The sequence below is a fragment of the Astatotilapia calliptera genome, chromosome 10 (assembly GCF_964374335.1).
Source record: "Astatotilapia calliptera chromosome 10, fAstCal68.1, whole genome shotgun sequence".
Lineage (NCBI taxonomy): Eukaryota > Metazoa > Chordata > Actinopteri > Cichliformes > Cichlidae > Astatotilapia > Astatotilapia calliptera.
In genome coordinates, this window is record NC_137431.1 from 30,009,266 (window position 1) to 30,031,224 (window position 21,959).

The 21,959-nt window shown below is 39.4% G+C and overlaps 1 protein-coding gene across 2 annotated transcripts in view; it reads right to left on the bottom strand.

Moving 5' to 3' along the window:
* The window catches only part of clip2 (CAP-GLY domain containing linker protein 2), a 51,825-nt gene that overhangs the window by 23,610 nt on the left and 6,256 nt on the right, over positions 1-21,959 (bottom strand). For both annotated transcript variants that reach the window (XM_026182304.2, XM_026182303.2), the window contains exons 3-5: positions 13,336-13,838; positions 5,640-5,764; positions 1,537-1,750 (exon numbers count right to left, since the gene is read on the bottom strand). In XM_026182304.2, coding sequence (XP_026038089.2) covers positions 1,537-1,750; positions 5,640-5,764; positions 13,336-13,838 — 842 coding nt within the window. The remainder of the gene's footprint in view (positions 1-1,536; positions 1,751-5,639; positions 5,765-13,335; positions 13,839-21,959) is intronic.

Genomic DNA, 21,959 nt, shown 5'->3' on the forward strand with positions numbered 1-21,959 from the left:
AGACAATTTTGTGCTGTGCCATCAGACTGATAATTCACAAAGGTTGCATTGAGTGCTGCCAACAATTAAGGAAAGTAAAGGGTAGTGTTCTCCATCAGGACCTGGCCCGTACCCAGATGCTAAAATCGATGCGAGATACCCTGATGTCCCATTATTTCAGTCAGTTGCCAGCTGTTGGTGAGGATATTAGTCTTAAAGACGCAGTGCAAGAAACAAGATGTCTGACTTCACTTCATCATCCTCCTGTTTGAATCTGCGGCCACGATATTTCATTAGATTTAAAGACTTTCAGACATTGTAATGTACAGAATTATGAGCAACTAATAAACAGATGTTCCTAATCTTAATAATCATTCCTGTGAATTATTGGGGGGGGGGGGGGGGGGGGGGTTGCAGTTAGGTCAAGCAGGTTTTTGGACGATAACAAAATTCAAAATATGGGGATGTTTTTAATATTTGGATAAAAATATTTTGCAGCTGAGAAGTGAGATGCTTTGCCAAGCCTAACAGGGATATGGGTTTTATATGCATATACATATGAACCCTGTGGTCATGTTTACTTACTGACTTTTAAAGGGATCATTTTAGGGAATATTCTCATTTGCTTGCCTGCTAACACTTAGATGAGAAGAATTCTGCCTCTCTCATGTCTGTATGGTAAAGATTACTCCATAGATAGTAGTCAGTTAGCTTAGCTCAGCTCAGGAGCATGTAATTAGCCTGGCTCTGTCCAAAGGTAACAAAAAATGTGCCCACCTCCTCTAAACTCACTTACAAGTTTTGTTTTGCTTAAAGTGGACCTGCAATGAAAACTTGTGGTTTGTATAAGCTACTGTGCAATAGTTAAGGTTATTTCATTTTGTTGCCTCAATGAGGACAGTTATTTGAGTCAGCAGTGCAAGCTGAATTATAGCCAAAAATCGACAAATGGGATCATTCACTGAAGCATGCATTGATTAGGGTAAGTATCAATACAGCAGCCCCCGACTGGCATTTTAGCGATACACTTTCTCTCATCTATCTATCAATCAATCTAGAGATTTACATAACTATATCCATATATACTGTTACAATATATCCAAACTGTTAAACATATGTGAATTAAACATGTTTCAAACAGCATGAGTATATAAATATAAATCCTCAACATAAGGTTTTCACCATTTTTTCTACTCTTGGCTCTGGCTGATGTCAGCTGACAGGGATTTCCTTATATGGTCATTTCAGGAAGCGACAGCCCCACACACATGCAAAATATGATAATTTTTCTGCTCTGCAAGTTTTTAAATCTGAACTTTCACCTTAAGCCACTTGTGTCTCAAAAGAAACATGAAGCTGAACATCAGCCGATTAGGTCCACTTTAAGCTATAAAGACGACAAGACATCAGGACTGGCTGAGACCTCAAAGGAAGCTTAGAGACATGAGAGTGGTGTCGACCTTCTTATCTAACTGCGAGAAAGAAAATAAGTGCATTTCCCGCCCTCAAATCCACCCACTCTAAGGGCGGATTTGAGGCGCGCTGCAGTCGTCTTACCAGTCCAGCACGGCTCGGACGTCCACCTACAGAGGAGGCCACCGAGCTGACTGAACTGATGGAGGAACTGCTGGGGCTGTGGGCCAGAGAGGAAACTCCCATTGCCACCCGCTTGCTCTTCTTAGCCTTCGCCGGGCTGGTGGAGGGGAAGCCGATGCGGATCACTTTGTGGACTGGAGCAAACAAGCCAAACTTAGGGAGACACTGAAAGTATCTGCAGGAAGAGAAGAAGGGGGAGATGCAAGAGGACGAGGATATTATTTAGAAGTCACAGAGCAGCTTTACAGTCATGTATCTGCAATAGGTTTTCAGTTTTCTCAATGTAGAGAAGGGAATTTTTGATAAATAGTAACAATATTTGAATATATTTTAATATTTGATACATTGGAAATTTGTCTTATAGCTCCTGCAACATCATTTAATTGGTTTGTGAATAAAAACAGAAATAAAATAATAAACTAAAGAGTCGGGAGGCCAGCTACATCATACAGTACATCGTAACAACCTCCCAGCGTGAAAAATGAAGACGCATGAGTAGGGATGGGTACCGGTATCCGGTGCCATGATGGCACCGGTTCTGACATAAATGATAGTAACCAAACCGAAAAGCAGTGCACATTTCGGTGCTTTATTTCGGTGCTTTTTTTTTCCTGTCATACACTTTGAATTCTAGCCAATCATTTTACGTTTGCGAGGATAGTAGGCGGGTCCAGGTACGTACGTTCTTTTAGAGCAGAGCTACAGATTAAAAATGCCCAAGACGAGGCGGTCAAAAGTCTGGCTGTACTTCATAGCAAAATATGCAAACTCAGCAGCCTGCAACAAGTGCTTTAAAACAAACAACAGAATTAGAATGAAAACAACGGAATTAGAATGTATAGAACAGAGTTTGAATGAAAGCAACAGAATTCTGAAACAAACAATAGAATTTGAATAAAAAGAGTAGAATTAGAATGAAAACAACAGCATTTGAATGAAAACAACGAAATTAGAATGAACAGACCAGAATTTGAATCAAAACAATGAAATTAGAATGAAAACAACAGAATTTGAATGAAAACAATGGAATTTCAATGAAAAAACGGAATTAGAATGAACAGACCAGAATTTGAATCAAAACAATGGAATTAGAATGAAAACAACAGCATTTGAATGAAAACAATGGAATTTGAATGAAAACAACGGAATTAGAATGTACAGAACAGAGTTTGAATGAAAGTAACAGAATTCTAAAACAAACAATAGAATTTGAAGAAAAAGAGTAGAATTAGAATGAAAACAAAAGCATTTGAATGAAAACAACGGAATTTCAATGAAAAGAACGGAATTAGAATGAAATGAATAGAATTTGAATGAAAACAACGGAATTACAATGAACAGAACAAAATTTGAATAAAAACAATGAAATTTGAATGAAAACGACAGAATTTGAATGAAAACAATGGAAGTTTAAGGTGATACTGTGCAAAGGAGGTAACACCTTAATCCGATGAAACACCTGGCGACGCATAGCGTTTTTTTTAAAAGCCGTATTTGATAGCTTGCTGCGAGACCTCACACCGAGCGCATCTACTGTGGGTGGGTTGCCTGTTATCGGACTCGGAGTTAGCAACATCCCCCAAAAACACGAAGAGGAGAGTCCTGGCCCCTAGCCCTGGCAGTGTAGCAGAAATGATGACGGATGATGATGCAGCAGCAGCCATTCTTCATCTGCGTGAGTAGCCTAATGTTGTCCGTGTGTAATTTACATTGAGTAGGCTAACCACGTTATTACATTAATGCATGTAAGGTGAACTAGCAAACATCATCATAGTTACATGCGGCTGTCTTCTTGTTTGATGGCAGATACTCCCTTCACCCTGGCCAAAAAGGCTAAAATGACCAAAGAAAAAGTGGAAAACAGTTAAACATGAGAGGTTTTTGGACAAAGTTTGTGTTTTTTCCATTGTTTAAGCACTGCTTCCAGCCAAGAGTGATACCATATATGCCCTCTAGCTGCAGAAAAGGCTAACATTGTTATCTTTTTACAAAAATACAGCTGAACATGAGAGGTTTTTGGACCAATTTTGTGTTCTCCATTCTTTAAGCACCGGTTTGAGCACCGTTTAAGCACCGGCACCGTTTCAAAAGTACCGGTTTAGCACCGGTATCGGATAAAACCTAAACGATACCCATCCCTACGCATGAGTGACAAACACTGCAGTTCCTGAAGCGGCCACTTGAGGCTCAATCCTAAAGTGACTCATGTTAACATGGCCTCCCGTGTTTTAAGGCCCGCATCTATAGCATAAATAAATACACTTATAGCCAGGTACCAGAAGCAGTTTTGTTCTCTATAGCTAATTCCCCTACATGACAAGTACTGTGGTGTGAAAAACTGTTTGCCCCCTTCCTGATTTCCTAGTGGCTTGCATATTTGTCACGCTTACATGTTTCAGATTATCAGATCATCATAATTTTAATATTACACAAAGAGGGATTTTTTTTTATATAATTACCCCTTTACATTTCTTTAGTATGTAAAGTTTAAGAAAAAACATTTGAAGTGGCGCCAGCTAGCTACGAGCTAGGCCTCCGCTAACTTTAGTCAATCTAAAATATGTTTATGTTATTTTTATGAGATTATCTGTTTGAATTATATAATATGACCTGCTTTAGGATTAATTGTACTGAAAGATAACAAATGGGTCTGGTTATTTAAATCCTAGTATTTTGTCTCTGTTACTGTTTTACGCTAACTAGCTGGTATCTGCAGTTTGCTAACAAAACTAGCTAGAATTTGAGCTAAGCTAATAACTTCTTTTAGATTCAAAAAGCCGACATGGTGACAGCTGCAAAGTATCTGTTGGATTTCTTTGTCATATATAGAGGACAGTGAGTATATTTTCATTTACCTGCTCATTAACTAACAAGGAAAAGAACATTAAGTTACAGGAATGCAAAGACTTTTCTAACCTTTCTTTAAGTATCTCTAGCTAAGAATTTATAAGGCTTTGGGTTTTTTGTTCTTTCAGATGGAGAACTGCGCTGCCCTGTGTCGTTCCCTTGAGTGGAGCTGGTCTTCCTGGGTTTGAACTTCCACGCCTGCTGTAACTACGTTATTCTCTGCCAGTTCATTGCATCCACAATGGTGGTAACTTGTCTGCCTGAGGCCTTTTACCTCGTCTTTGAAAAGTCATCCCTTGAAAAGTGTATCCCTGAGGAGTCAGGAGCTCACAACCAGGCTCCCAGTGGATTCAGGTACCACCCTGCCACTCACGCGCCCTCACGCGCCCGCCCACAGGTACCCTGTCCCAATCTCTTTTCTCCTGCATTCTCAAGTCAGACCTTACCTGTAAAAAAAACCTCACCTGTAAGCTCTCCCTCTCTACAGACACCACCCAGATTCATTTCCTCACAGTCTGTCACTGCTCAACACTCACTCGCAAACAAAAATTTATAGACTTTATAGACTTATAGACTTTATATTGGTCACAGTCTGATCTTTGGGTCCAAAAATTATAAAATTATGACAGATGACAGATTTAAGAAACAAGACAAACACGCCTTTGTTGTGTTTTTATTTCATGTTGTAGTGTTATTTTTCCCTCTAACTACAGTTTAATGGAACACGTGGTTCTGGTTTTATCGCCTCACTGTCCATCTATATTTGATATTGGGTATAATGATATAAGTATTATTGTATAATATTTATAACTCAACAAACTAATAACCTATCCAGAAAAATCTAGCATAGATTGCTACTGGATCCTGAGTATCATTAAAAAATGTTAGTTTTACATTCTTGTTGCTTGGCTCTAAAATTCCACCAGCACTTCAAAATGCCTGGAACTACATTTCAAATGTTTTAAGACATTTCCCATGATTGAAAGGGGGATGATGTGTGCTATGCGGGCTAAGCAAGAGTCTGAAGGAGTAAATATGAGGATAAAAAACAGTCCAGAGCAGCTCTGAGCGAGAAGGTCGAACTGTTTCATTGAAAAACAGATGAGAGCACAAACGGCCGAGCGGACAGATCAACATCCCTCCCCTTGATTTCCTTTTAGGGTAAGAAGAGAGCAGGAATTTGGGGATCTTGAGGCATGCATAGTGTTTGTATATACCTTGTACCAGCTACTGCACCATCATTCTTCCCCAGAGGCTCATCCAGCTCGACCCCACACCATTCGCCCTTAGCGAAGTCTGTCTCCCCCATATAGCGTATGACGCCCATCTTCGAGCCCCCAACCTGACAACAACAACAAAGGGAAGAAATCAGTTACACTTAAATACAAACAATTCAATACAAAGTGTCAAATTGTTGAGTTTTACACTGTCTTTAACATCATAATCAAATCTGACTCTATGTAATTTCACACATCAGTTCCCATAATCCCTTTTGCCTCTGTAAGATAGAGACCGTTGCTACTGATGCGCTCTTCTTTCTATTAACTTATTTAAGATGCAGTTGAGTCAGGAAATATATGGATCCTTTACTTTTTTCAGACTTTATTGTAATGGAGCTTTCATTTTAAATTCTAAAATTGTAGCCGGTTCTACAATTTACAGACTTCCCCTAAACGCAGCACATGCAGACTGTCATTAAGTTACACTTATGGAAAGAGGACACCTAGAAGGAGAGAAGAAGAGTCACAGTAAGCAGAGATCCTGGATTAACAAAGGAAGTTAAAAACAATCATTGAGATACCCATTATCTCTGACTGGGGGTTTAGGTTTAGGTCAATAAATGAGTCATTTATGAAACAATGTGTAAAGTTGTCTTTTAAAAGCGGATCATCAACTGTTGTTTGGGAACACTTTGGATTTACAGTATGTGCAACAGTCCAACACAACTATTTTACTCCACTGCCTGAAAACACACCATAAACTGCAGGACAACAAATGCATCGAGGAAAAGAAAAACGATGCACTAGTTGCTAACGTGAATTTTACAAAGTCGCCTCAGAAGTCTGCAAAGATCCACTGAACACGTTCATGCAATCATTAAGACATTGCTTATCGTTAAGTGTCCAGTAAACACGGTAACGAAGGCTTCAGGAAAAGCGTCAACTTAACGAACAAAAAACATGTTATCGCATCAAACAAGCATCTAAAACAGCGAAAACCCCGCGCCAGTGGAGGGACACACAGCTGTTGAGTATTTTGCTACAAGTTTCATTCACAGTTTCATTCACAGCCATCGATGGTACAATGAACAGAGCGAAAGAGAATATTTATATTTGTGTCTGAAGATGTTTTACACGTGAAGATGAAAGCAGTGCCCTGTTTCTTGAATTTTGTGCTCAGGTTTAACTTTAAAAGCTTCTGAACAGACTGGTCGAGGTGTACTTTTTTCTCTCAAATATCTCTTTTCTAATGATGGCCTTGAACTCCAGTGCTGGTCAGGCTCCACATCACAAACACAGGATGCTCTTCTAATGAGAAATGTCAGCAGTTATGGCCATGACGGTGTAATTTTAGCATTTTCTGTTCAAGATGTTCCTTCTTGCGGTCGAGACGGTAAATGTGTGGGTGTTGGCATAAGCAGGGTCTCTTTTTCTGTAACGTAGAGGTGCACACAATAACATTAAGCTCCCTGTGTCATGGTCCTGGGCCATGTTGGCCCAGTGTTCTTAGTTTTCTTGTATGTTTGTATTTTGTTCCCTATTTAGGCCATGTTTCCTGAGTTGCCCTGTTGTGTTGTTCCCTAAGTGTTTTCCCTTCGTGGCTTTTACCCCCTGTGTGCCCCTCTGTGTATCTGTGAGCCCTCGTCTCTCCTTATGTTTTATTCCATGTTTCCCCTGCCCGTTATGTCTGTTTTCCCCGTGCTCTCTCTCCTCCTGTCTGAACCTCTGTACTTCCTGTTTGACTCTGCCCGTCTCCCGTCAGTGTTATGTTCACCCCGCCCTGTCTCGTTATGGTTATCTGTGTCAGCTGTGTTCCCCGTGTGTTCCCACTTTCCTCGTTAACCCTCTGTGTATTTCTGTCTGCGTCTCCCTCTGTTCGGCGTCGCGTTCTCCCTCATTGTTGTGTGGATTCCCTGTGTCTCCCTACGAGTGTTAGTTTATTGATTCCCAGTTTAGTTGAGTTCTGTATTTCCTATGTTCTGCCTGTCAGCAATAAAGCTGCTTTTGAGTTCATCCCCGTGTTTGTGAATCTTGCGATTGGGTCCTCCTCCCGCCTGCCACACAGCCGAACCATGACACCCTGTCAAACTGTCTTACCTGGACACTTGAATATAGAGAAGTGGTATGCTTTTGGGGGACATGTATATTCTAATAAGCGAAAATGTCTGCTGTAGAAACAAAGGCATAGAATTTTTACTCTCCTGTCATTATAAATATATTAAAAAAGTTCAAAGACAACACTCAACACTAAAATCCTCCAGGAATCCAGTTTGTAATTATAGAAGTCAAAACAGAAACGTTTCCGTTCTGCTTCCATCAGCACCTAACCTTGTTATTTATTCACTTTCAATCGTTCGGCTAATCAGCTGTTTGAACTTACTCCAGAAATGAGATATTTGACTAGGCTAACTCAATACATGTAAACTCTGCTTCACTCACTTCTCTCAATTCTGTATTTTCCAGTCAGAAAAAAGTAGGTTTCCTGTGAGGAAGATGATCTAAACTGATGGCTGAGGACTGTCCTTCACACATGGTGACCACATTTATGACAAAAACCATCACAGACGTGCACAGATACTCAGCATTTAAGAGGAGAGCCTTTAAAGAGAAAGCACACTACAGTCAGAGATGACAAAAGCAACATGGTTACATTTTATTCATCTCCTTTGTGTTAATTTAATTGATCTGAATCTCCATCTGTATCTATTTACCTATTGTTCGATTACAATACTCCCATTCCCAGTGCACTGAACAGGTGGAAAAATGCTTAGAGCAACAGATGCTTCTGTATTTATCTACAATTTAAGAATCGTAATTGTTGTTTTGGAGTCCATCAGAGTCTCTTATAAAATATTTTTACACATGGCTGGATTCAGCATGAAACAGAAGACAAGGACAGACTAAAATAAAGCGTGGTGAGTCACTCCTCTATTGTCAAATTAATATTCCACTCCTGAGCTGACTCTGTCCTTCTCTTAAACCACTGAGGCCAAAGTGGAAGCTGTGCCAAGAAAGACTGTGGTGTCACAAGTTATTAAACCGAGATGGTTTGCTGTCTGCTGGGGTGCGTGATGTCTCAGTGACTCTGTGTTAAAATGCCAGCAGGGCCAAAGCAGCCAGTCAGCATAAGCCCCAATCTTGGCTCCTCTTATTTTCAAAGTCATCTGAAAGCTTCACTCCAAGGTATTCAAGATAAAACTGTTCTACACGACTAAATCCCAACATCAACGAGGAACTAGTCTTACTTTTTTTATGCCACATCATGATGTGACACGAAAAGAATCCATTTACCCCAAACCTCAAGCAGCCGCAGGAACAACTTGTTAAAACATAATAAATGGTACAATAAACGTATACTTGACCGCAGCAGGTTTATAGAACTTCGGGAGCAGAAATTAGCATCAGGGTTAGCAAAGGCTAAAATTATCCCAAGATTCATTAATGAGCTGAAAATATGTGGCAATTTAAGAAAAAGTTCATTTTTAATTTGGTGGCAGCAACATGCTTTAAGTTGGGACTGCAGCAACAAAAGAGTGGAAAAGTAAACTAATTGGCAATTGGCAGCAGGTGAGTAACATGACTGAGTATAAAAAGAGCATCTTAGAGAGGCAGAGTTTCACCAGTTTTAGAAAGAAACTGCAACAATTAAACAAATATTTTTCATCAGTGATTCAGAGAATCTAGAGAAATCCCTGAGTGCAAGCGACAAAGCTGCGCATCTGTACTGAATGTCTGTAATCTTTAGGCCCTGCAGGCAGCACTACGTTAAAACCAGGAGTGATTATGTCATGGAAGTCAGTGCATGGACTCTGGAATGCTTCCAGAATTCACTGGCTGTCACTGGCTGTCTATCATGCCATATGTGACCATGACCATTATGCAGCTATACTTAAAAGTTATACTTTTACTCAAAAGTTGCAGGGAAAACACTACCTAGGCTGCTCTTGTTCTCACCTTTGAGTCCTGGTGAGTCAATACACTGTGTATAGTTCTGTGTCACTACTTTTGCATACTGCAGCCAACACCTTGTAGCCATATAGTCACACTTTGACTCAGGTAATCTGTCATCAGTGACAGTAACTCTAATTTTGCAAATTTCCTTGAAATATCAAGATATAGTTTCGAGGCTGTATCACCCACCCTTAGCTGCCAATTTGCAGCAACAATAACAACCTGGCACCTGCACATTCTGATTAGCATACATATATTCACACCTAGAGCGCACCTGCAGACCTTTTCAACATCAAAGTAAATCAGAGAGTGTAAAAGTGCACTGTGTCAGATTTGCTAGTTTTAAGTATCAGGGCTCGCAAAATCGCTAGCCCGACGTCCCGGCCTTACATCTAGATCATCATACAAGCTGGTTACTGGATGATTTCTATCCTGTAGCAGGGTCTCAAGGCCATGCAAGAACAGCAGTTTTTGTAAAAACATGTAAAAACATAAATTTTATATCATAAAAAAAACCTTTTTAGATATTGCACCTTTTATCTCTACTTTCTCTGGATACAAGCTTGCAGAGAGGATTATAAGTGCTTTACTTTATAGAGCCCCTCTCATCTACGTCTGCTGGCTCCAGGATTTAAAGTCCTAATTTTAGATTATTCATTTCATGGCTAATGCACTACTTATTAACCTATCATTAGCCTGCACACACTGTATCAAGCTGTAGTCTGCAACTGTCTGCTAGTGGACAACCTCGAAACTATATCTTGATGAGTCTTAACAACCATTAGAGAAGTTTCTAGGTTTTTCCAAGGTAGCTATGACAGAAACCGCTCAGTTCAGAAAACAGCTTTAAAAGTTACGCCTAGTAGACTTTAAAGAGATAAAGAGTCAAGAGTGAATGCGTATACACCGATGGACTCCACTAAAATCTCAAAACCATAGTAATAAGCAGCCATATACGCCCAGTTACTCATACCATAGTGGTTTTGCGATTGTGCAACAGGAAGAAGTTCAGTGACTAGCATGCCTTTGAGTGGCTTTGGAGTTATTCAAATAAACAGCAGCCACATCACATGCAGTTCCACTGGAAGAAAAGGCTCATTTAACTTCTGCTGATCTCTCCAGTAGCAGAGATCGAATTTCCCAGAGGAACCCACCCGAGGGATTAATAAAGTTCTATCTTATCTTAGATGGCCTCTGGGGACAGCCTCTGGTTAAATACTAAAGCTAACAAAGGAGAGGCAGTTCTGAACTTCCCATGGGTGTTCGGATTTCGAAGGTGCCAAGGGTCTGAGGCTGTCCCCTCTTTTGGGAAACACTTCTTTAATTCATCTTTATATATATATATATATATATATATATATATATATATAGACATTCTCTCTCTCTCTCTCTCTCTCTCTCTCTCTCTCTCTCTATATATATATATATATATAGAGAGAGAGAGAGAGAGAGAGAGAGAGAGAGAGAATGTCTATATATATATATATATATATATATATATATATATATATATATATATATATATATATAGACATTCTCTATATATATATATATATAGACATTCTCTATATATATATATATAGACATTCTCTCTCTCTCTCTCTCTCTCTCTCTCTCTCTATATATATATATATATATATATATATATATATATATATATATATATATATATATATATATATATATATATATATATATATATATATATAGACATTCTCTATATATATATATATATATATAGACATTCTCTCTCTCTCTCTCTCTCTCTCTCTCTATATATATATATATATATATATATATATATATATATATATATATATATAGACATTCTCTCTCTCTCTCTCTCTCTCTCTCTCTCTCTCTCTATATATATATATATATATATATATATATATATATATATAAATATATATAAATATATATATATATATATATATATATTATATATATATATATATATATATATATATATATATATATAGACATTCTCTCTCTCTCTCTCTCTCTCTCTCTCTCTCTATATATATATATATATATATATATATATATATATATATATATATATATAGACATTCTCTCTCTCTCTCTCTCTCTCTCTCTCTATATATATATATATATATATATATATATATATAGACATTCTCTCTCTCCCTCTCTCTCTCTCTCTCTCTCTCTCTCTATATATATATATATATATATATATATATATATATATATATATATATATATATATATATATATATATATATATATATATATAAATAAAAATCTGGGTGACATTCTCTTGAGGCAAACTTTTAAACACACATCAGCAAAGTCTGCCCTTAGTTCAGTATTACTCTAGCGTTCTGTCAGGGCCTCGCCCCGCTCTCTGGCAAAGACGCCCCCAGAGTGTCGACTGCTACTATCACATAGCTCAATACCTAATTGAGAAAAATAGACCTTCCTTTTTGTCCACAGTGTGTAATCTGATTTTCATAGTTTTCGCTCATTTCACAAAATTTTGGAGGCGGTGTTGTACTTCCAAATGTGACACAACTGCATGGCAGCACATCCGAGCCGCCGCAGTGAGATGGATTACACAGGAGAGGTTTAGGAAAATGATGGATTCACAGATCAATGTGTCAGCAGTGGTATCTCCTCTCTTAAGTGCTGAAAGTAATCTGGAGTGATTTACAATATTGACCAGGAGGAAGGCTTTCGGGCTCCCCGCTTTTGACGGCGCAGGATCTGATGTAGATATCCCCTGTGTCCATCACTTAATGGAAATCCACGTGACCCGATAATCCCATACAGTAGGCGGTGTATAGACTAACAGGAGCCAGTGGGAAGAAAATGCAAGAAGCAGATAAACATATTCTTCCTGTTGAGGTTTAGTGACATTCTCACCAGCTTTGGTGCTGATGAGAATGGAAAAGGATGATGGAAAAGGAAAAAGATGCAAGAGAGGTTGGGTGAAGGTTAAATCCTAGCACTAAGACCAAATAAAGGAAAACTGAACTTCCCCAAAGAATCAGTCAATGTCTCACATTACACTGCATCAATCCAGTTTTACTGAGGCCTGCATGAAATACTAATTAGGAAGTCATTGCTCAGTTACTACTGAGAATTGTGTTAATTTCAAATGTTTACAGATAATCAAGTTAAAACCGTCCACATTTAAAAGGGCAGGGAAATTATTTATCTTCGCATTTGTTAAAGACACGGCAAATGGGAACATGGTTACATGGGAAGGTCAACACAGTTCTGTCTGTGGCTTGTAAAGCACCCGACATGTTTGTGCAATGGTGGCGCCAACAGAGCTTTGCAAACCATCATGTACATCAGGGATCTTAAACTCATTTTACATTGTGGGCCAGACCAGTGACGCTCGCCTTTCTGTGGGTCTAAAGAAGTTTGATTACACACTGAGCACCTTAATAAAAGAATAAGTGCAAATACAACTACACATTTCATTTTCTACCTGATAATGAAATGCTTCTACAGCAAATGAAAGAAATTGCATGTCTCTTTGGCTTTAATTGGAAGAATTTTAATGTAAAATTACCGAATAAAGATTAAAATAAAGCTTTAAAACTTGTTAAAATAGTTAAAAGTCCAAAATTTATACCTTCTTTTGTGTTTTCCAGTTTTCTGGTAGGCTCGGACTAGTCTTTGTTGGGCCTATTCTGGGCCCTGGGTCTTATGTTTGACCCCCATGATCTGCATGCTATAATGGTAGTGTTACATGTGGTCTACTCACCAAAACTCGATCTCCAACTCGAAGATCCTTATCACCTGCTTTTTTAACCGAACCACTGTCAGACATGTTGGACCCAGACTCATTTCCCGTTTTCACGGCGCTGTTGAGCAGGCCCTCTCTGAGTGGTACCACCACCCGCTGGCCGGCGGGGGCGCCGCCGCCGCCACCCTGCTGAGTCTGATTCTGGGTTGAGTCGGTGGAGTGGCTGTCGCTCCCCTCTCCGACTGGCTGTCGGGTGAGCTTTGAGGGTCGCGTAAAGATTCCCTGGAGGGGCTGGCACTCAAAGTAGCGCACGCCACCCACTGAACCATCGTTTTTGCCAACTAGGTCATTCAGTATGACGCCTGCCCACTGTCCTGGAGCAAACTGGGTCTCCCCTAGGTAGGCGATAACTCCTGGTTTCACACCGTTGACCCAAACCTGTTCGCCAACGGTGTAATCCCCCAAAACATCGTCGCCCTCTTCCGAGATTTTAGTTGGAGTGGTGGGCTTCAGCGCAGCACCTGGAAAAAGCACAGAAACACAGTTATCTGCCATGTTGCAGAGCAACACAAGGATTCATATAACAAAAGCAGAATGTGCTTAAAGGCATTAAAACTAAAAGGTGCATGGAAACTGTGTCATTTCTTCTTACAGTCATTACACTCCTCTCTGATTTAAGTTGCGAACACTGTGTACATTGTGAGGCCATCCTCATTCACAGTCCAGCAGAATCGCCTTCACACTATTCATCCTGTTTGACCATGCCAGCAGAAAAAAAAGCTTGTGTGGCAGCATCTAGCACAACAGAGCAGTTTGTGCAAGATTAGGCGATAGTCTAATTCCTTCTGAAAAGTGGGTCAGAGAGACGGTATCTGTGATGTGCCGGTGATTAACCCTGCCATCAGCCCTGTGATATCGCCTATTTGACACATAGAAGAGCTGGATGTCTGTTCTCATCCGCACAGCCTGTAAACCGGGAGGGGCACCGTTGGCACGAGGTCTGGTGCACCGCGCTGCCGTAAAAGCGTGTTTATCTATGTCTGTGTGCAGGAGTGGTTGGTGCCAGGACGGTCTCCCCGACACCCTGAGAGCGGGCCCGGGGCTTTGTGGGCTCCAGTGGCTGTGCTCGATGCATGTTATGCCCCAATTGCTTCCATATGCTGCTATGTGAGCCGCAAATGAAAATGGGTACAACTTCAAAGGGGATTTAACTTGATTATAGAGTTTAGAAGCTCTTAGGAATGTGCTGCTTCTGGTAAATCGCTGTTCTGGGGAAAACTGATGACTGACTGATAATTTTGTTCAGTGTCAAGAAGTGGTCATCTTGAAGATGGATGCCTTTCAAAAGGTTACTTTTTTCTCTGACCGTGGACAAAGTTTAGGCTTCGAGGCATCTAGCACCATTTACCATTTCACACAAATATACCAGCTGAACTGAAAGTATTGACCAGACGATGGTCATTAATCAATTATGTGTCAAAATGGATGTGGCCCAGGGTAAACTGACATTTAGCATCAGCATCAACCATCAGTCAGTCTGTGTTTGACCCACATTTCTGATTGCATAGTCCTGGGGTGTCCAACTCCAGTCCTCGAGAGCTACTGTCCTGCAGCTTTTAGATGCATCCCTACTCCAACACAGCTGAATCAAATGGTTGGGTTACCTCTTCAGCATGCAATCAAGTTAAGTAAAGGCCCAGTAACAAGCCATTCATTTGATTCAGCTGTGTTGGAGTAGGGATGCATCTAAAAGCTGCAGGACAGCAGCTCTCGTGGACTGGAATTGGACACTCCTGGTATAGTATTTTATCCCATTCGAATTGTGAAGCCCAGCACATCCAGAACAGCAAAGATAGTTGAGAAACACTTGCAGTCAGGCCTCCTTACTCCAAATAAAATAAGATTCTAACAAGCTTAAATGTCAAGCTGTGGTATCACCACCTTTATTGTTTAACACAACCTGAACTCTCTCCGGCAAGCTTTCCTGTAACTTCTTTAAGTAGTCTCAGGAACTATTGTCCAGGCTTCCTGAAGGACATTCAAAGCTCTTTTTTTGGATGCTGTCTGCTTCAATAATGTTGACGTCCGGGCTCTGGCAAAGCCGGTCCATGACTGATAGTGTTCAACTGTGTGCTCTTTTTATTTATGTATGCTTTACAGTGTGTTGGGATCATTATCACTGTCCAGAGTCCTCAAAGTTTCAAGGAGCTACTTAAAACTTCTTTTTTTTTTATCTCTGTCAAACTTTGTAATCTTTAGCATTTTCTTATTTTTAATTAAAGAAATGCAAACAATTGTGTGCTTGTGGAACAGGCTGCCAGTAACAAACGACCCAAAGTTACCATTTAAAATGGGTTCTTTGCTAAGCTGTCTGTTATGTGTAGACACAACACCAGTTCATCCCTTTAGCTCATTGCCTTTTTATGCTTATTGATTCACAGGTAAGCGTCCTATAGCTTAAAAAACAAAAAAAATCCATCTGAAAATGGTCAGGTACAAGGAGTGAACTGAAAATGAGTGAAAAAGCAGCTAACATCTAGAGAAAACTTCGAAAGACCGTCAGGAAGCCTGGAGACCACTTCAAATAATTACAACAACTTTGGCTCCTTTGAAGCATACAGAGGTGGCAGCTCAAGACTTTTATACAGTATTGTATATAACATATTACATGAAGAACATTAACAGCTGTTCAGTGCTAATCAATGCTAGTCACCGTGAAATAGACTGCAGTCCTGCAAGTTTCCTGAGTGACTATGACCTGATCTAAAAGCTTGTATGTTTCGGATTCAGATTTTTTCTAAACTTTTCCGATTTCCTGGACATCATTTTCAGAAGGACCTTGGTTACAAAGGAAGTAAAGGTAAAAGTAGACAAATGTACCCTAAATAGGACATTACAGCCAAACACATGGACATTGTAGTTGAAATACCACAGCACTATTGGCTCTTTAGATCTGGTATTTCCATGAAGAAAAAGGACGAATCATCCAAGAAATAAACTACTGTCTCATTTTTGGACCATGAGTTCAGAACTTATAGACACTGTATAACATTAATAATTATTTTCCACTTGGCTTTTAGTTTATTTATTGTTTACATTTTCATATTATTAATCCTTAATAATGTGGGCCTTTAATCCTTTGGTCCAGTTACAGCTTGTATTTCCCTCTCTTTTCCTTTGGTCTTTTCCCCCCATTACCCTCCTGTGTCCACTTCCTCTAATGACCTGTGTGTTTTTTTAAGCCCCACTCTTCCTCTGTCCTTTGTTGCAGAGCCTGTGTGCTTGCACAATGTTCTGGCTTGTCTTTATGGTTCTTGTTATTTTCACCAGCCAACATTAAGGTTTGCTTTTGGTTTATTTGGACGGCGCTACGTTTCTGAATTTTGTTCCTAAACTCTGTGATTCACGACACTCTCTCTGATTTTCAATTTCTTAAAAAAGTTTTAATAATAAATTGAACCTTTCATCTCACAGCACAGGATTATTCCAGTGATTCTTTATTGCATTTTCATGAACCTGTGGGCTGTCTGAGACTGTGTACCTCTGCGAGGCAGAAAATTCCCTCCTCAGCGTGCGTGACATGATCCAAAAGAATATCTGGATCCAAATTAGTATGTGACATTTTTGTGAGAACTTCACGATGACGTCCTGTTTTAACTGGATATGTTTTTTGGAAGGTATGAGACAGAATGGGGACGGCACGGTGATGCTGTGGTTGGCACTGTTACCTCACAAAAATTCTGAGGCAACAGTTTCTGTGCACGCTATCCGTGCTCGTGTGGGTTATCTCAGGGTACTCCAGCTTTATCCCACAGTCTGAAGTCATGCATGTGTTAGGTTATCTCAGTGGTTCCGAATTGACCATAAGTATGACTGTGAGAGTGAATGGTTATCTGTCTCTCTCTTATCCCTGTGACGATGTCAATCTCTCAAGCCAACTTTATTTATAAAGAATTTAAAAACAATAAGCACTGAACATAAAAAAAATATACCAGAATAAAGTAAAATTAATATCAAATACATAAAAATGACAAAATAAAATAAAACAATGCAGAACAAAAACGCAAATAACCATGAGTAAAAGAATAAAAACGTAAAAATTGCATCAATGTATCAAACTGGGTCAAAGAAAAGCAGAAGAGGGGGGTCTTTAAAATGAAAGAGGTGCAAAGGCAACAAATTCCATAATTTGGGAGGGTATAGTGCATAGGTGTCAAACCGAAGCCATACCAAATTACTATTAGAGCTGGCCTACTGGTATTATACAGCTAATATATATATTGTTTAGTATTAAGCTTTGCTTGTTCCATATTCAGTTTTCCAGAAAAACTTATTTGAGTCCATAAGAAAAGATTCATTCTTATATCTGGAGGAAGATTTTTTTTTCAATAAATATTAATGTTAGCCCACGACTTTGTTCCAGTTTTGAATTTTGGCCCACTGTGTATTTGAGTTTGACACCCCTGGTCTAGTGTGTTCCCTGCCTCCCGCAGCAACACCCCAACTTGATAAGAGGAAGAAAATAGATGGATGGATAAAAGTTCTTCTAAAATTTCTGACCCAATGCAGATCATTTTTAGGTTATTATCTCAAAATTTGAATTTAGTAGCTCAAAATTGGTTGGAATTTAATGTCTCAATTCTGAGTTATTTTCAGAAAGTTTTGACTCATAAATGGCAGTTTTTATTTTACTCAGTGGTGAAACAAACTTCCATAAGGTCAGTCTTGAAAAATCATCTGTCTTTAACAATCACATGACCTCACTGGACTGAAAAAAGTAAGGTTAATATTCATGGAGGTTAAGACATTTTTAAAAAGTACAAAACTCACCTGCTTGCTGCATACAATGCTGCTACTGCACATTCACCTAATGTATATAATATATAATGTTCTTCTTCTCTCCCCCTTTTGCACAAGTCGAGGAGTGTGTCAGGTTACATTTCACTGCTATGCACGTGACGAATAACGAATCTTGAATTTTGAATCTTAAAAAATCCAGCATCTATAGCCTGGATTTTTTTTATGCCGACTATTACAGATTTTAAAAAGTCACTAATTTCATTTTTCATTTTCATTTTGTGCAAAAGTTAAAGACCTGTGATCAAGCCAAATACTACACGGGACACGTTGCAGTTACAAATAAACTGAACCCTGTTAGCGTAACATTACGTAATGGAGTGCAAACCTCTATGACGCTGCTCTCCTGCTGTTTCTTCCTACACATACCATAAAAATGGCCAGCCTATATCTACATTACAACCTTCTACGTGGATGGGCAACTTTGCGAGGGCATGAAAAACCCCACTTCTTAAAGAAAAGCGTGACTAATCATAGTGTAATAATCACAGGATACACAGATCCAAACAATGCAACATGTGATCTAAGCCAGCAAACCCAAGGTGGTGTTTAAAACCTGAGCTAACCCATGATTTGGGTTGCTGGGGCAACAGCACAGTGAGGGTAAAAGGATCCTCGGCAGAAGGAAAACTGGAAACACAGCCCTTACTTTCACTATTGTGCTTGGCCACCTCCCACCACCATCTGAATCCCACTATTCATCAGCTGCACACAATGAGACCTCCACAGCTTCCTCCCGTCCCTCCCCCTCCTCCTCCCAGTTATCCCCCCATCTCTCCCTGCTTTCCGTGGCCTCTTTAACTCTGCCTCTTTATGATCGTCTTGCACAGTGGCTATTACCTCCAGTATCTAACTTGTGCTTTATTTTTGTCTCTTTTAAAAGGACGATAATCAGTTAGTCAAGGTTGACTCTGTGTGGTCATCTTCAGCGGTGTCTGTGGCAGCTGGGTAAGGCTGAGCAGCACATAATGTGACAGATGGAGGGGGCTGACCCTGGGCCTGTTTCCTGACTTTTTAATCAACTTGTTGCTTTTATATGAACTTTGGGAGACGTCATAACCGTGACTTAAAGGACAAATGAACAGATTTGCTTTATTTAGCCTCATGCAACAGACCACAGGGAATCTCGGGCTTGCTGCAGCACATGGACTCACATGGCTAAATACCCTCTAATGGACAGTGTCAAGGGATACTGAAAGAGACATTTTTTGTTAATCTAAAGGCTACTTAATGTTTCCACATTTTAAAGCCACAGTTTGGCATTTTGCCTGCCACCAGTTTGTTTTTTGGTCCCAGTATTTTCCATATTTTGAGAAAGTTATTAGCTAACCTTTGTACCTTTGACCAATATATCAGGGAGGTTGATGTATTGGCCGATAATCAGCTATTTTCCTATATCAGTATTGTGCATTTTCGGCTCATAAATGAAAATTTAAAATTAAGGAAAGTTATGGTCGTTCCAGTTTTATGGAGAGAAAATATCAACAAAAAATCTAGAAAAACAAAGATATAAAATGTTAATTATAATAATCTCTACAATTAAAGTGCATAATTAACCTTTTGATTAGCAGTACCCATATGGAAAAGATATATATAAATCTTATAAAGTTTGTATCTGTCTTGTGTGAAACTTGAATGAAAAGCATACAAGAGTGAAAACAGATATAAGATCCCTTGAAAAATTCTATAAATGAAACTTGTATGTTTTGGATACTTCCTAAAACAATATATGAAAGTGGCCACTTTCATGAGTGAATCATATAAGCCTTATATGATTCACTATATGAAGTAGGCCACATCTTATGCAAGGCTTTTATAAGTTTTTACTATTTCTTTTCCATGTGGGTAAACAGAGGGAAACCTTGAACAGAGCCTTTCAGAGAATTAAACCAAGAGAAAAAAAATGCTGCTTGTCTCCACCTAGGCAGTCTACACGAGATATTTCTGTTGCTTCCAAGGTCACAGGAGATGCTGCATCGCGAGAGGTGGCACAGCTCCGTTATTTCCACATCTAAAGTTTCTAGATGAAGGCTTGGATACTTTCCTCTATTCACTCCTTTTACTGCAGTTTCCTTCTTTAAATTTAGCAAAGTAAACTGTGTCAGCTTCCGACACAGCGGCCCCCTCTCGCAGTCTTCCAGACTAAAACCAACAAACAGCGGGTTGAGATTTGGAGTATGAGGGCAGGTCAGTGATAAAACTATCTGGGACAGGAAACTAATCCCTCCACGTCCTCGGTGAGGCACAAATATTCTCCCAGGGATTTCTCATTAATGTGTTTTATAGCCTTCTTTAGGTAATAAGAACAATTTAATCCAAGATACCAATCATCTTCTTGGCAAAACATTCCAGTGACCAAAACTACAACAGATCCTATATGACCCAAGCGCTCTGTAAGTATTAGGCTGACTTATTCTCAGGGACTCTGGCTGATTTTTGCAGATCGCTGCTGCAGATCGATAGATTCCCACAGTCACATTTAGCATAAACACTAGCATCGTATACATTAAATAATCTGCAATTCATTACCAGACAATCTTCCCCTCATCCAATCTTCATGCTAAGCTACAGAGCTAGCTTTGTGATTTTACCATGCTGACAGGAGAGGGGGAGCAATCTTAGCTGGTTTTGACTGGTGTCGTCATGTATTTTAACTAGTTTTGACTCTGACTGGTCCTGTGATAGTCTGGTGACCTGCACAGGGTGTACCCGCCTACCTAAAACCAGACAACTGTCATTCCCGGGGTGTTGAGTACAGTTATTTCATAAAACCGCTGATATCGCAGACGTAAGCAGGGTGTTGGTGCTGCAACACACAACGTCATGGCTAAAGATGCATTAAGACATGCATCACTTTCAATATGGATGCTAGTCCAGGACCAGTGCTATCATATTTAAAAACATTGGATAACCTTAGCATGAAAGGTTAGTCTTGCTCTTAAAGAAATCTATGGGTTTTTTTTTGTTTTATTTAAAAAAATCCAAAAAAGAGCACAAAAAGATGAAAACCAGTGAAAGGCAAAAATCTACACATCTCCAAAGAAGCAGAAGGAGGCAAAGAAAATGAAGGACTGAAACAAAGATATGACATGTGGGGGATGAACTGGGGATTAGGGACAGAACAGGGACAAGACAATCAGGATAGGTGACGACAAGACCCACGAGAAAACTAACCATCAAAGTAAAACAGGAAATAAACAGAAGACGTATACTAAACATGATAACAGAGGAAGGAAGAGACAGAAACACGAGGGGGGTAGGCTGAAATAATAACAGAACCTGGGGTCACTAATTTCACAGGAGCCCATAAACCACACACTAAACACCACTAGAATGTCACTGAAATCAAACAAGAACCAGAATTCAAAAATATAATGATGAGAAAAATAATGGACAAATCCTAAATTTGATTATAAGTCCAACATAAAACCGCAGGAGCACGACAGGGAGACACGAACAGTGACCATGTGGCACAAATAAGAACTGAGACTTAGGCCATCTTATCAAAGGTATGTCTAAAAATACTGCCACTCACCACAAATGAATTACTTTCTCATTAATCTAATTACATTTATTACAGATCACCAAAATCCAATTAGCACTAGTATCAGAAGTCAGACTGTTAGAAATGTGTTAGCTGTCAGTGCAGCATTCACACACTAAAGTTTACATGGTTCAAGTACAGCAGTGGGAAAATAAATCACTGTCACATCCATCACGCTTGTGTATTTTGTGCATAAACAGGATGTGAGCAAGCTAATGACTTCGCATATGGCAGAACCAAA